Source organism: Anneissia japonica, unplaced genomic scaffold, assembly GCF_011630105.1.
Source record: "Anneissia japonica isolate Jap-2015-1 unplaced genomic scaffold, ASM1163010v1 scaffold4536_len1192065_cov207, whole genome shotgun sequence".
Taxonomy (NCBI): Eukaryota; Metazoa; Echinodermata; class Crinoidea; order Comatulida; family Comatulidae; genus Anneissia; species Anneissia japonica.
In genome coordinates, this window is record NW_022703183.1 from 752751 (window position 1) to 767366 (window position 14616).

Below are 14616 nucleotides of genomic sequence, written 5' to 3' on the forward strand. Positions count from 1 at the left end.
ACTAAAAACCTTGAAAAAGAAATTGAATCAAAATATCAATTTCACCCATTTTAACTTGACTTAAATAATGACTTTTGGCCTAAGAAGTTATTCATATATAATGGAAAGTAAGAAACCGTATATATGTATAGATTCTTGATGATGACATAATTAATGTCGAAATATTGAATCCCAACACGATGGCATGCATTTCGATACTTGGAGTATGTATTATACTATCGTATATATGTATCCCCTTTACATCTGTAGACCTATAGATAACATTGTTTAGCTGATTATTCCAACAAATTTCATACCACAATTATTAAGCCCTGTCCACACTATCAAATTCCTTCTTAAGCCCTGTCCACACTATCAAATTCTTTCTTAAGCCCGGTCCACACTATCAAATTCTATCTTAAGCCCTGTCCACACTATCAAATTCTTCTTTAAGCCCTGTCCACACTATCAAATTCTTTCTTAAGCCCTGTCCACACTATCAAATTCTTCTTTAAGCCCTGTCCACACTATCAAATTCTTTCTTAAGCCCTGTCCACGCTATCAATTTCTTTCTTAAGCCCTGTCCACACTATCAAATTCTTGTTTAAGCCCTGTCCACACTATCAAATTCTTGTTTAAGCCCTGTCCATGCTATCAAATTCTTTCTTAAGCCCTGTCCATGCTATCAAATTCTTTCTTAAGCCATGTCCACGCTATAAAATTCTTCTAAAGCCTTGTCCACACTATCAGATTCTTTCTGAAGCCTTGTCCACACTATCAAATTCGTACTTTTAAAAAATGTATTCATACTTACATACTTGGTTAATCATTTGCCCCACATATCGGTCGAATCGGAGAAAACTATATAAATATAAAGTTGTCTCAGGGTGAATTGAAAAAAAAAAAATTATACGAAAACGATCTTTACGTTTTTTAGATTTTTACTAGTTTATTCACAATTACAGATTAATATTCCGTCACCAATGAATTACAGTAATACCCATCATTCGGGACACCCCCATGTAGGGGGCACTTTTTTGGTTGTGAATTGAAAGAAAATCTTTTAACACTGACAAACTTCTATTCAGGGGACACATGATTTGGCATGGTAGGTTTCCCATTAATAGGAGTTGTACTGTATTAAAAACATCATGACATATTCATTAAATATACTGTAAGTTGTAAAGTACAAAGATGAATATACACACACCCTTACTTGCAATCCCATCCCTACACATACCCACCCAGCCCAATCTTACATTAAAACATCTGTACAAAATCTATAAACCTCAAGGTAATTGTGGAATGCTTCAATATCAAGGTACAGCCGTACTGCAGATACACGACCTACTGATAATATCTTACCATAACACTGTACATAATTAAATTGACAGCTACTGTATAATATTGTATAATAAAATGACCTAATGTGCTAATCTTTTTGTCTCTAGTTGCTTCTCATTTAATCTAGATTTGTGTACATATCAATCTATCAATCAATGATTAAATACTATACTGTTAATGATAATACAGTAATCATGATTTGGACCCATAACTGTACAAACAAAATAATAATCAACAATTGCAGTACTGGCCCGGGATTTATCAATCTCAGCTTAGCAAATGTTTTCAGTCAAAAAGTTAAGATGTCCCTAAGCAAATATCCTAAGCTGATTTATCAAACCATCTTAGCAAAAATCTTAGCTTAAAAATCGCCTTAGATGGCGCATGCGTACAGTCGACTTTTTAATTTTAAGCAATTTTTAAGCTAAAGCAATATTGATAAATCTGACTTAAGCAAAAAAATAGACTTAAGAAGAATTAAAGCTGATTTCTAGTTTGATAAATCCGGCCCCAGTACTGTATATTCTTGAAAAATTCATCTGGTTTCAGAAAATTTATATATAGCATTTAAAATTTGCAAATACTGTATTTTAAAATATTTTTTTCATGCAACAGCTGTAACATATCTAGTAATCTAAAATGATTACTGATTTAAAAGAAAATATTTAAATGTTATAACTATGGTACTGTATTATAACCTAGGATTGGCTTATTATAATCTGTATTATTATGAAGTTATAAATTTGACAATCCTTTGTGAATTTGGCAATAGTAATGCATTGAAATATTATTAAAAAGTACAGTTTTAATACAGCACTAAAATATTATCTTAAAATTGCAGGTAATTGGACGGACTTGAAAACTGATTGCGTACTGCCATTCTTCACAGCTTCTGAAGGAGATCTCCTATAACCTGAAATAGAACATAAATTGCAAGTGAAATTCATATCTAAATGAATAAAAACACCTGATAATGGACCATCAAGTTCAAATTTGTGTGACTAACAAAGACCAAATAGAGAATGCAGATATAGGAAAGATTACAATAAGCATATCTTAAATGAGCATGGCGATCGCGCAACCTTATTTTAAGTACAATTTGCGTACTAATATACAGCATTGCATGATTTTAATCTTAATCTTATCCTAAGCAGTTTCAAACCATTTTAATATGTCGTTCTTATATAGCGCTTAATGCCTTTACAAAGCCTCTAAGCGCTTCACATTTTAACCATAAATTTTATTGTAGTTTCTGGAGAATTTTAAAGTTAGCTTTTGATAAAAATTTTAACCCTTTTGCGCATTTTACCAATTTCTGTTTTAATTGTATTTTAAATAATTTTGAATGATTTAGAAATGCTTAGCTTACGATTATTTTATTTTAATTATCACTGTACATTTTACCGAATTACCTTTTAAGCTTTGTCTTATTTCTGCATACGTTTTTTTAGTCTGTGGTTTTATAGTTTTATTATGAATGCACCGCATGACGTGCGCCATTGATTCAAAGGTATAGTTTTCAAGTAAAGTTATTATATACATGTGCATGATGTGTTTAATGCAGACCAGTGCTGGGTGGAATCAACCAGCTCCATGATGTCATCACTTCAGTATCTATAACTCAATAATACATTAATATGCAAACACATGCTTGGAATGCACTTGCCATCTGTGCATATTGCATGATCTCTTATGCAGCAGCTTTCAACAGAATACATAATGTGTTTGGATTTAGTCTTTTAGTCTTGTCTTGAAGAGAGACAGCTGAAATGGCTATCAAAGAATTTGCCAATGTACTGTATACCTAGCATTTCTTACCTTTGCTTTACTTCCTATTCTACCTTCTCTTTTCCTCAGTTTGTTAATATCATCAGTCATGGAAATAATTGAGGTGTAGATACCTGAGGTACTCCTGAATAAAAAACATCATTACATTACTGCTCATTTATGAAGTTAATGTTTAATATATAAACATGGACTTTTAAATTCATAATATCGCAAGTTATGTTGATCGATTCGCTAAGCACTGGAATAAATTACTTGACCAGGTGTCAAGACATGATCACGGTGGGTCAACATAAAAATAACCCAGTGCCAATAAAGGGAATAGGTGGAAGAGACCCACAGATGGACACTATCACAGCTATTCATGACAGAAAGTTTATTTTATTACAAGCAATTGAACACACAGTAAGCAGTGTAAACCTAAAGCCGGAAACACAGTGTCGCACGACCGATGAATCCATCTCTGAATTCATCTATGAATTCATCTTTGACGAAACAACATCGTCTGCTGATTTTCAGTGGCAGTTTGAATGGATCCTCAGTAAAAATGAACTGAACCCACTCTCTGGCGCACATATAACTCCTGGTGATTGAATATGCAAAACAGTCATGCTATGTTGTGTGCAAACAGATAAATTGAGTACCATAAATGTATGTAATGAAAATGTACCTGCTGCATTGGAGGCCTCTGCTCTTTAATGGGCTCTCTCCGAGTGCTGCTAAATCCTTCCACCAGTTCCGCAGAATACCCAAGATCATATCCAGACTCGCTACGATGTAGTCCTCGTACTTGCTTCCAAGGATTCGCTGAAGCACCGGTAGAAGATCTAAGCAAGCACCCATGGTGAGCTCTTTCCCTTTGTTTGTCTTGTTCTTAACGTTGAAGCTTAGGTGGGGTAGAACATCAACAGTGGTGGCGTCATCATTTGTGCGTAGCAGGTACGACACAAGACTGTCTGGACTCTTCTGCCAAAATGTATGAGCTGCTTTTACTTGTATCAGCCTGTTGCCTAGTATCATTGCCATATTTTTGTGACCGGATGTTATCTGTGAAAATATTATAATTTTTAAAAAGTATTAGAACAAAACAGCTTGGAAGTGCGATCAAAGTTACACACACACGGCATTATTTATTTGTTTATTAAAATTACGTATTTATTTAGCTACTTAATGATTTACATGTATTTACTTAATATTTATTTATATTTCCAAGAGGTGTAAGAGGATGAACATATATTTTATTTAAATATTTAACCAGGGTGGCCCAAATATGGAAAAGGACTGGTTTTCTTTTGGTCCCTGGGTACAAAGTAAAGCTTTGTCCACACTATCAAATTTTATGTGACAAATTTGTGTGTTGTGCCCATATATGGGCATGATGATGTCATATTTAACCCAAATATGGGCATATCACATTTATTTGTACATAAAATTATATAGTGTGGACATGGCTGATTAATATAAAATAGTACACAAACACAGATATAATAAATACAGTATCAAAATACTTTTAAAAATCTGAGAAGGCCATAATAATGATCTCAATGATTTAAATGAATGAATGAATGAATAAATAAATGAATGAATGAATGAATAAATAAATGAATGAATGAATGAATGAATGAATGAATGAATAAATGAATGAATAAATTAATGAATTAATGAATGCAGGCCTAATCTAACTAATAATATATTACATATAGGACTACCAGCTGAAAAGTTAATTTTAGCATACTGTAGTTAGTACCTGTCTAACTTCATCTGGTTCTTGGTTTATAGCTTCATCTTCTGGGACGGTTTGTTTCTCAGATGTTGGCTCACTGCACTGGATGTCATTATTCCAGGGAGGGCGTTCGCAGTGCTCCTTGTGCTCTATATTCTGATTTTTAGGTGGTTGCTTCATCTAATCAAACAGAAAAGTTGGACTTGCAATATCATTTATCATTGAACCCTCGACATTTTATGTGTAAAAATATTTCATTCTTGTCAAATGAAATCAAATCTGCAATTAACTTTAAAACAGATCATTAATGTGTATATATTGTCTTGGGGGTCGTTCACAATTTTCAACATTTTGAAAAGTGTACAAACAGCACGCTAGGGGAAGGGACTTAACAAATTTGTACACTTTTACATGTGCACGAAAATATTGATTAAAATTATCATGCAATATTAAAAAATATAGATTTTTATGACCAATTATAATGCAACAATTTATATAATAGACATATTATGAAACCAAGTAAGTACTTTAGTTAAACGTTACACAGAAATTGAGAATGGTTTTGCGAAATCAACATTTTTTCTGTACTGTACACTTTCAGAGGGGAGGGAGAAGGGTACCGAAAAAGAGTACTGTTTGCACACTTGTGATAATATTGATGATTGTGAACGACCTTTTAATGCACGACCTTGATGAAAAACACCCTTGGGTGAATCAAGTTTTACCGTGTTGAAATAAAGTATTTATTATCATTATTATTATGACGGCAATTTAAAGGAAGTAAATAAACACTTTAATTTTATATACAGAATAATCTATGTATAATTTATTTATATATATTTATTAGGGTGTCATGTTACCTTATGCTGATGGTTGTAAAGCTTAAGTGGCTGTCTGTGACCTAGATTCAATAGGGGGCCTTTATGAACTTTGTGCAACAAACTCTCATCATATGATGGTTTGTCATCTTGTCTTTGAGACTGAAAAAGTACAAGGGTAATATAATTATATTATTGTAGGTTTATAGGAAAATTATTAAAATGAAGAAATCTGTTCATGTACCCCAAATCACTGCTATTATTACTAATATATTAGTATTATTAGTTTTTATTTATATATATTTTTATATCACCAAGATAAATAGGTTAGTCTTCGGGTTAATAGCTAATAGGATGGGTTTTACAGGCCTTATTTTATTAACAACATAACATGAGTAAGTAGAGCTCAGTCACTCCATAGAGTGCATTCGTTCGCCCTGTGCCTGAATACAGTACCAAAATATGCAGGCTGCGTATAATGGGCGAAAATGCAGCATACCCATAATGAAATAATGGAATCACCAGTCATATTACAGCACATTATTTTCTTGAGTGTTGTAGAATACCCTAAAAATATAATGGAATACTTAGGCACATAGTTTTCTTAAGTGCTGCCTGAATATGTGGGCGACTTTATGCTCGAGGGTAAAAAATTGAATTTCTGTGACTCTGACCTTGTCATTTGACCTTTTCTTTCGAAAATTGTCTTTCTTTGATTATGTACCATTCCACCAAATGTTCCATTCATTAGTATTGCATAATCTTGCTAACAGACAGAATGACAGCCCGACAGACAGACACTGAATACATAACCTCCTTATGGAGGCGGTAAATATAATACATACAGTAAGTACTCAGTCAGCCTGAATTCCTACAAGGTTTTTCGACTTGGCCTAGATTTGAATTTTTTACCCACCTGTTCTTCTTGTGGGCCAGCCCAGATATATTTCTTCTTTTTCATATCCCAACGGATAAATCCTTGTTGGTTGGCACTTGGGTCTGCCATGACTTTTTAGAGTGATCTGATAGAAAATATTAAAATACATAATGATATAGTATAGGCCTAGGCCACCTAGGCTCTACTCCAAAATTATATAATACTCAATTCAAGTAGGCCTGGGTAGGTATATTACAAAGCCTGACGTCACTCTTTCACGGCGGCCTTGTACTTCTGTGTCATGGTGTTGGGTTTTTAAAAAATCTTAAAAATTGCGTTACTCATTGGATATTGATGATGTCATGCATTATATGCAAATTAAAGGTTAAAGAATGGTCACGCATTTGTTTTGTGTTCATTCATTGTATATTTCCGCTGCAGTTGACATCTGAAGTTTATACTCAAATAAAATCCACTTTTGTGGTCAGTAAAGTAAATAGTAATTCTAATGAATATAATAGTAAGCTAGAGAGATAAGTAATTAACATTTTGACCAAATATGAAAGAATTTTATCGACTGCCAAGTGGTTTTTGTAAGCTGAGAAGTCAGCCATCTACCCACAATCACAGTGAGTGCTATGCAGTATACTGTAAACTAAATTATGGCATCGCTCAAGTTTCGCCAATGCATAATAGTTATTGTGAAGAATGTCAGAAGCACTACATAGGCCTACAATCACTATGCCAGATCTCTGCTTAAAAATATTCTTTAAAAAAATTTATATAAAATCAATCACTAGTCCTAGCTCAAATTCAATCAAACTTTATTTTAATATTTAAATGTTGGAGAATTAATTTGCATCACTATTATTTGGATCCAAACAAGATGATTTTCTTTTTAAACATACCTAGCCCGGACCCTAGCCCCTAATATAATAAGTCAAAAAAGAATATTCTGTAGGGCCTAACAAAGTGAAACCAATTAAATGTACAGCATTTTATTCATGGTCCATGGTGCAACACCACTACTACGTACCTACTTGGCAGCTTTGTTTTGGGCTGCTCTCTCTCTCTATCTAGGTAGGCCTACTTTAATGAAACTAGGCGAGGCCTTAATAGCCAACAGTACTGTAGACTCTGTCTCCTGTCAAGTGCAGCGCAGTGATGGTGTTTAGGCCTAGGCTAGGCTATAAAATGCCTAGGCCTAGTAGCTTAGGCTAGCCTAGCCTAGCTAGGTAGGCCTAAGCCTAGCCTAGTTTTCGATGACATGTTCCCCTCGGCTTACGATTTTTAAGACAAGCATATAAAACTAGGGCGCTAATGCACTTTAAACTAGCTTAATGAACATTACTTAGGCTAGTACATACCAAGAAATGTGAAGAATAGAAAAGAAATATCAAATCGTCGCACTTCTGTTTACTTTAGTCTTGTTTGTTTTCTTTCCGTTTAAATTACCGCTTGATTTCTCTTTCTGATTGGATGATTCTCATCCGCAATTATAATTTGTCGCACGAGGGCGTTCTTGTTCAAAAAACAAAACTACCCGCGGGAGATTGCAACACAACCTGTGTTGGTTGCTAGGTATTATTTTGCTGTATTTTTTTTTCAGACTTATAAATATTCAAGTTTTAGTTATTTACAACTAGCCTACGAATACGGAAATATACCTTGCTAGTCTCGCACAATCCTTAGGCATAGGCCTAGGCTAGCCCTGTACCAGAAACGGTAGTGGAGCGAGGGAGGTGTCCTCTCTACTCTACTACTACTACCAGGCTAGCTAGGGCCTGGTCTATAGGCCTAGTTAGCTGCTGCTCGGGCTTTGGCCACTTGGGCTGGCCTAGGCTAGCTAGGCTCTGTACCGGTGTCCCCCTAACCAAGTCGCCCTCGCAAAGTCGCCCCCTGATTGAAGTTTTAATGTCAAGATTTTGATTTCGACTCACAAACTAACAATATGGAAAACATTAATTTAATTAGAGTTAAAGCAAATATTAACCTTGTAAATATAGGAAAGATGAAGTGACATGAAAATAATTTCGGCTTTGACAATTTTTCGACTTAGGCATAGGCCTATTCCACTTAGGTGAGATTAACTGTACAATTTGAGAAGGCTTCAGTGCGACATTTATTCAAGAGTGGCGCTTAGTGGAGAGCGGCGCTTTAAAAAAAAATACTGCTTTCCATATTTTCGAAGTTCAACACTGCACAGTCACTGTGATGGACTGTCACTACTAATTTGCATATTATTTTGTAAAGAACACATCTGTTGTTTGATTCTCATCTCTACATTTCTTCATGAAATTGGTTTATTGACATTATATTTTACATAAAGATTCTAGGTAGTTATTTGTATTCTAGTTAAGAATTAGCGGCAAAATTGCGACATATGTACAGCCACCAATAGGTAGTGCTTCTTGTTTACCTCTCCGTGGCCAAAAAAAACTATATTTCCCCATATTTCTGAAAGTAAACATCAAAAGATCGTTGTGATTTTGATTTTGAGTGCATCGGAACATTGATAGATTTAAGTAATTGTATTTAATTGTTTCCATAGAAAGCAAGATGGCTGCTCATGAGTGGAGTATGAGAACCTCTAGCCCGCCCTCTCACCTTCAGCTGACATGTAATGGCACATATGTCGCACTTCCGTTGGGAAGAACATCAGTAGGTGTTTGGAGCTTGCAGAGTATTTCATCTAAGGTACGGTATTTCTACCTGTCTTTCTACCCCTACATTTCTTGTCATCCTTTACTGTTCTCTCTGATTTCATGGTCTTCACTTTTTTAAGCTTGTTTTCCTCTAGGCGAATTTGTTCGTCCGAATCGAAAGCGTCGGCTTGCTTCCTGAGCTCTGATTGGTTAGAACTACTGATTTCGCTGAAGCACAAAACGCGATAGAAATGTGAATGCGCATGAACTGATGTTTTCGATTCGCGCAAATAAATTCGCCTAGTAGAAAACAGGCTTTATGCTGTATTTTTCATCATTTCTGGTTTCATTTTTTGTCTTTTAGCTTTTGTCATTTTTATACTTATTTTATTCCCTGTGCTTTTGTCAATGGTTTTATTGAAATTTTAACTTTTTTAAGCTTGTTTTCCTCTAGGCGAATTTGTTCGTCCGAATTGAAAGCGTCGGCTTGCTTCCTGAGCTTTGATTGGTTAGAACTACTGATTTCGCTGAAGCACAAAATGCGATAGAAATGTGAATGTGCATGAACTAATGTTTTCGATTCGCGCAAATAAATTCGCCTAGTAGAAAACAGGCTTTATGCTGTATTTTTCATCATTTCTGGTTTCATTTTTTGTCTTTTAGCTTTTGTCATTTTTATACTTATTTTATTCCCTGTGCTTTTGTCAATGGTTTTATTGAAATTTTGATGTTGATACTCTTTATCCTTGATAAATTTTAATGTGATTTTCTTTGAATTGTACTTTTTTGCGAACTTTTCATTTTTATTGGAGACAATAAATTTTATCTTGTATCTCGTATTTGTTTGAGCCTTGTATTTTGACTGTAGATAATGTGCTTTATAAATTAAGATCATTTTCTGGTTTATTACCAGCCACTGGAGTTAATTGGGCATGGCAAGCCTATATGTTGCCTTTGCTTAGGGTCACAACCTCGTCCACCATTGCTCGCCAGCTCAGCTCAGGATTACATCATTGTGTGGAACATTCAGAAAGCCAGGGATGCATATGAGGAAGGTAAAATATGATTTGTTTAGAGGTTTTCACTAGATTTGTTATGATTTAATACCAATGTTAATGCCATCATTAGGCTTTTGATTTAATACCAATGTTAATGACATCTTTTGGATTTGACCAAGACAAACATCTAGTGCAAACATAACATTCTCCTTGGTAAAATTACTCAACCTTTCTGGTAAATTTACCCAATCCCAAGGCAGTACATAATCTTAAATTTAATTTGTGTGCCTGAATTGGCATTCAGTTAGTGTTTAGGAGCTCAGATTATTTCTACATTTTTAAAAGGCATGATAGTTGCTGTTATTAATTGACTGCAACAGTCGTAGTAGGGTCACCGACGAGCAGGGTAACAGCATGACCCCTCCAATTTATACTCCTGAGTGAAGAGAGGCAAACGCATGTAGAGTGTTTTACCCGAGGACACAAACGATGCGACGAGCGTCGATCTCGAACTCCCAATCTCACAATCAGAAGTCCAACACCTTACACGCTGTGCCACACTCTTTCACCATTGGCTGACGGCACAAAATAATCGCATACAACTTCAATTTTTAAACTCTCAATCTACTAATGCTACTTTTCTAGTTATGATATACATATAAATTACATAATGCCATACACAATTGTATAAAAGTGACAAGATTTTTTTATTCCTTTTGTAGGTAACCAGATTCGAGGTGTAGTGATATATACAAGACCAGGATATGTGGAACATATGGATTTCAGTCCTGATGATTTGTTGTTGGCAGTCTGTATCGACAAGGAGGTGCTCATCCTGTCCTCTCAGGTGTGATCAATAGTCAAAACAAAAATTATGAATTTGGAATGGTGTGTTCAAACTACAATGATAGATCCATTTATTCATTCAGTTTTTGTAATCCTTATTAATGTGATTTTTCTCAATCCTGCTACTTTGGCCTTTGACTTTTTAACCCCACAGTTTAATCACTTCTTTTTTGTCTTAGACTCATATGTACCACTCCACTAAACTCCATTCATCAGTATTTGTACAATACTATTACAGACAGATAAAGGCAGCACTACAGAACGACAGACAGTCAGCGTTGAATACATAACATCCTTGGAGAGGGTAAAATTTATTGAATGTTTCCACAGCATTTTGGTGATCTGTTGTTTTATGTATTTACAGTCTGAGCATCTTCACACAACATTGGAAGGTCACACTGCTAGGGTGACAAGTGCTGAATTTTCACCCCATCATGAGGCACTGGTAGTCTCCATCTCAGAGGACAGGACATTCAAGGTAGGGATAGATTAAGGGAGGGATGGAGGGAATAAGAGCTAGCATACAGATCCAGGAAGGCGTGAATCTGTAATCTTGTGCCAAACTTTCTTGCCTTCCTTTTTTTGAATAGTTAATGTCATTAAAATGTTGAATATAATTTGGGAGCTGTATTGTGCTCTTCTTGTGTTTAAGGGTAAGGTTACTGTACCAGAGAAAAATTGTGGGAAAAAAAAATATTACCTGAATGTTATCGATCTTTCAGGTTTGGGACATCAGCAAAAACATTCTTGTATACCAGTCAACAATAATATCAGGTAATAAATCAACAATGTGTATATATTCTGTTTGTGGTGAACTAGTAAATTTGAACAGTGAAACTTATTAGTTACTTGCTTTCTATTTTCACTCCAATTCTTTTAACTTAGCAATTCTAGTCTTTTAATTGACTGTAACCACCATAATTTACCATATACTTATTAATATTTAATTTCACTAAACATTTTATTTTTCTAAATTAAATTCAATATACTTTTTTTTATAATAAAGCCAAGAAATTCAAGATATCTCATTCCTATTGTAATAGCCTGGTTTGAACCTTCTTATGAATTTCCTTTATGGTTTGATTTTAATAACACTAACCTGTTTTAAACCCTTTTTTGGCTTCTCTTTAAGGTTCCCCATTCCTGTGTCTAGCATTGAATCATGAGAGTGAACAAGTTGCAATAGGATCCACTGATGGGCAAGTAAAGTTAATATTTGTAACATTTGTATTTTCTAATAAATAACATATTCATATGACAAAAAATTGCAAGAAGTAAATGGATAAATTTCATCATTTCCAAGATATGTTTTTTTATTAGTCTAGTAAATATATTTTCTGACAGCTTTATTATTAATTTAATATTTTTGCAAGGTGCGTATCTATGATATGAGTGAGGACAGTGGCTTCAGAACGCTACATCAGCTGGACGTTGCAAAACATTTGCAAAAGATCCATCGGTCAAAATTTGCTAAAGATCAGTACAATGGTAAAGCCGTTATGTTTCAGTGTTCATCTTTTTCATGCATCATCTTGATAATTAACGATACACTGTCTATGTAAAATCTTGAAAACTTTCATTTTATTAAAAAACATTTATTATCAATTTTCCAAATAACTTGCATGGTTTATATGCTGTTTCAAAGTATGTACTTGAAACTTTTCAGCCCTGTTTCTTTTACATGATTGGACTTATTAATTATTCTTTTTGAACTTTTATTATTATTATAATTATTCTTAGATGAGCCATCGACTATATCCAGCAAGCCATCTTGGAAGACTCCACAAGCTGCTGTAGACAGCACCTACGATGTTGAGGAAGATGATCAAAGTGAAGCAGGATCTTCTATCGTTGGCCTCTTCTTTCGTGTCAGACCTTCAAAATCCCGGCCTAGTAGTGGTGTTCAACTACCCTCTTTCCTCACTCAGAATAGCTCTGTTGTACAGTTGAGTAACATATATACAACTTTCATTCAGAATTTTGTCTTAAAAGTGTTTTCTGTTAATAGTTGGTTTTGTAAGTCAGTCATGACGTTCTCACTTTAATTTGCACATAATGTTCGTATCACCGATCAATAACTAATTCAATATAGAGCCTCCACCTTTTGAGTCTTGTGTGCAACAAGCTCAATGAAAGCTGGGGTTTTACATCGTGATGATTAGTTTGCTACTATCCAAGCTCTGAATGCCCACACAGAGGACTTGGAAAATTTTGCTCAATGGTGCTGGTTAACATGAATGAAACCTAGACCACTGACTTAGGCAAGGCCTAGAAAGGCATTATGGTTATGAGATAACAAGGCAATTGACTTATAAATGGACCAAAAGAGATGGCAATGCTGAAACAATTTATAATAATGTTTACAGTACATTTCAATATGTCTACCAGGAGGTTAGGCCTACCTAAAATGTATCAACAACAGTTATCTTAGGAGCCATTATTTCCTTCATAAATTTTTCTGGAAATAATGGCTCCTTCAGCCTCTATTTTCTATAGGGTCCTCAAAACTTGACTATAATTGCACAATAGAGCGCATTCCACCTTATCAGTATCCTTTTTGGCTTGAGCCTGATTGGTTGGTTTGTGATCTGTGTGATTGCTTACTTGATGCATCACCTGATCATAAAGAATATAAAAGAATTTCTGTATGATTATTTTGTTTTATATAATCAGATATCATTCTTTTTTTCAGGGACCTTCTAGAAGTACCGCCTTTATTGGTTGTAGGGACAACAGCCTCAATCCTCATTGTCAATGCTTACAGTTATGATGTCATAAGGGTCATTGACCTTCAAGGTAGATACATAGCAATTGAGATATATAAATGATAATAAAAATCACATATAACATATTAAGATATCTATTCGCATATAGGTATAGTTACACAAGTTGTTTTTTAATTCACTTGCTTGTTTATATGTAATAATTTATAATTTTTAATCTGACATTCATTTCACTACAGAATCACTAGCCTCAAAACAAAGTCTTGATGTCCCAGTCAAAACCATATCTTTGGTAGGATCCTATAGCTTCTCAAATGCATCTGATGAAGAACAGGTATTAGTGCATTTCGTAGTAGTGTAAACAGTCGACAAAATCTTCTTGAGTAGTTTGGTCGAGAGTTGTGCATATCTGTGGTGAATTCTGACCTGGTCATGTAAATTTCGTTCCTTGAGCCTTTAAAAATAGTTAGAATATTAAATGTTTAGTTTGTTAGGGTCCATTGATTCAAGGATTTCCTTAATTTTTTTCATACTTAATATTGAATTTGAAGTAACTTTCTTCAGGTTCCAATCAACCTTGTTTTACGGAAGTATTTTTTCAATTACCACTTGTCAACAAACGACGATTGGGCGAGTGTCTACCCCTCTCTTTTCGTGCAGGTACGCATTGTAGTCCTAGTGTAAAAACACCAGCCTAGAATTCATTGTGGGGCGCGATTGCAATAGTACACAAGTTGCATTGGTCTTTTGCAAACGAACCTAAAAAAATCAAGCCAAGTGTCTTCTTTATTATCAGAATGTTGATTAAATTGAATATTTAGCACCAGAACAATAACTAGATTTTAGCATTTTTGGTCAAATATTTTTCATTATTAATT

General features: G+C 34.5%; 2 protein-coding genes across 5 annotated transcripts in view; one reads left to right on the forward strand and one right to left on the reverse strand.

Moving 5' to 3' along the window:
* Positions 1-1808: 1808 nt before the first annotated feature.
* Positions 1809-8015, reverse strand: LOC117104343 (KATNB1-like protein 1). 4 transcript variants are annotated; one of them, XM_033245163.1, is made up of 8 exons: positions 7901-8000; positions 7812-7820; positions 6566-6671; positions 5692-5811; positions 4856-5011; positions 3779-4155; positions 3142-3235; positions 1809-2236 (listed from the first exon to the last, which is right to left on the reverse strand). In XM_033245163.1, the coding sequence occupies exons 3-8, from the start codon at positions 6653-6655 to the stop codon at positions 2207-2209; spliced, it is 867 nt and encodes a 288-aa protein (XP_033101054.1). In that variant the 5' UTR covers positions 6656-6671; positions 7812-7820; positions 7901-8000; the 3' UTR covers positions 1809-2206. The 4 variants fall into 4 exon arrangements, with proteins under 4 accessions (XP_033101054.1, XP_033101053.1, XP_033101056.1 ...); XM_033245162.1 differs by lacking the exon at positions 7812-7820 and having other exon boundaries at positions 7894-8015; XM_033245165.1 differs by lacking the exon at positions 5692-5811.
* A 24-nt stretch (positions 8016-8039) lies between these two features.
* Positions 8040-14616, forward strand: part of LOC117104335 (WD repeat-containing protein 27-like) — a 58268-nt gene continuing 51691 nt past the window's right edge. Inside the window, exons 1-11 of the mRNA XM_033245152.1 lie at positions 8040-8107; positions 9078-9223; positions 10085-10226; positions 10892-11016; positions 11380-11493; positions 11738-11789; positions 12148-12218; positions 12389-12503; positions 12756-12960; positions 13708-13811; positions 13978-14072. Of these exons, the coding sequence (XP_033101043.1) occupies positions 9086-9223; positions 10085-10226; positions 10892-11016; positions 11380-11493; positions 11738-11789; positions 12148-12218; positions 12389-12503; positions 12756-12960; positions 13708-13811; positions 13978-14072 (1161 nt within the window). The 5' untranslated portion in view covers positions 8040-8107; positions 9078-9085. The remainder of the gene's footprint in view (positions 8108-9077; positions 9224-10084; positions 10227-10891; positions 11017-11379; positions 11494-11737; positions 11790-12147; positions 12219-12388; positions 12504-12755; positions 12961-13707; positions 13812-13977; positions 14073-14616) is intronic.

What these genes read in the sequence shown, in the direction of transcription:
- LOC117104343 (XM_033245162.1), bottom strand. Translation starts at nt 6,655, where the DNA reads ATGGCAGACCCAAGTGCCAACCAACAAGGATTTATCCGTTGGGATATG. An exon ending in CTGGCCCACAAGAAGAACAG is followed by an intron (nt 5,812 to 6,565) that starts GTGGGTAAAAAA and finishes GTACTTTTTCAG; the next exon opens with TCTCAAAGACAAGATGACAA. An exon ending in AACCAGATGAAGTTAGACAG is followed by an intron (nt 4,156 to 4,855) that starts GTACTAACTACA and finishes ATATTTTCACAG; the next exon opens with ATAACATCCGGTCACAAAAA.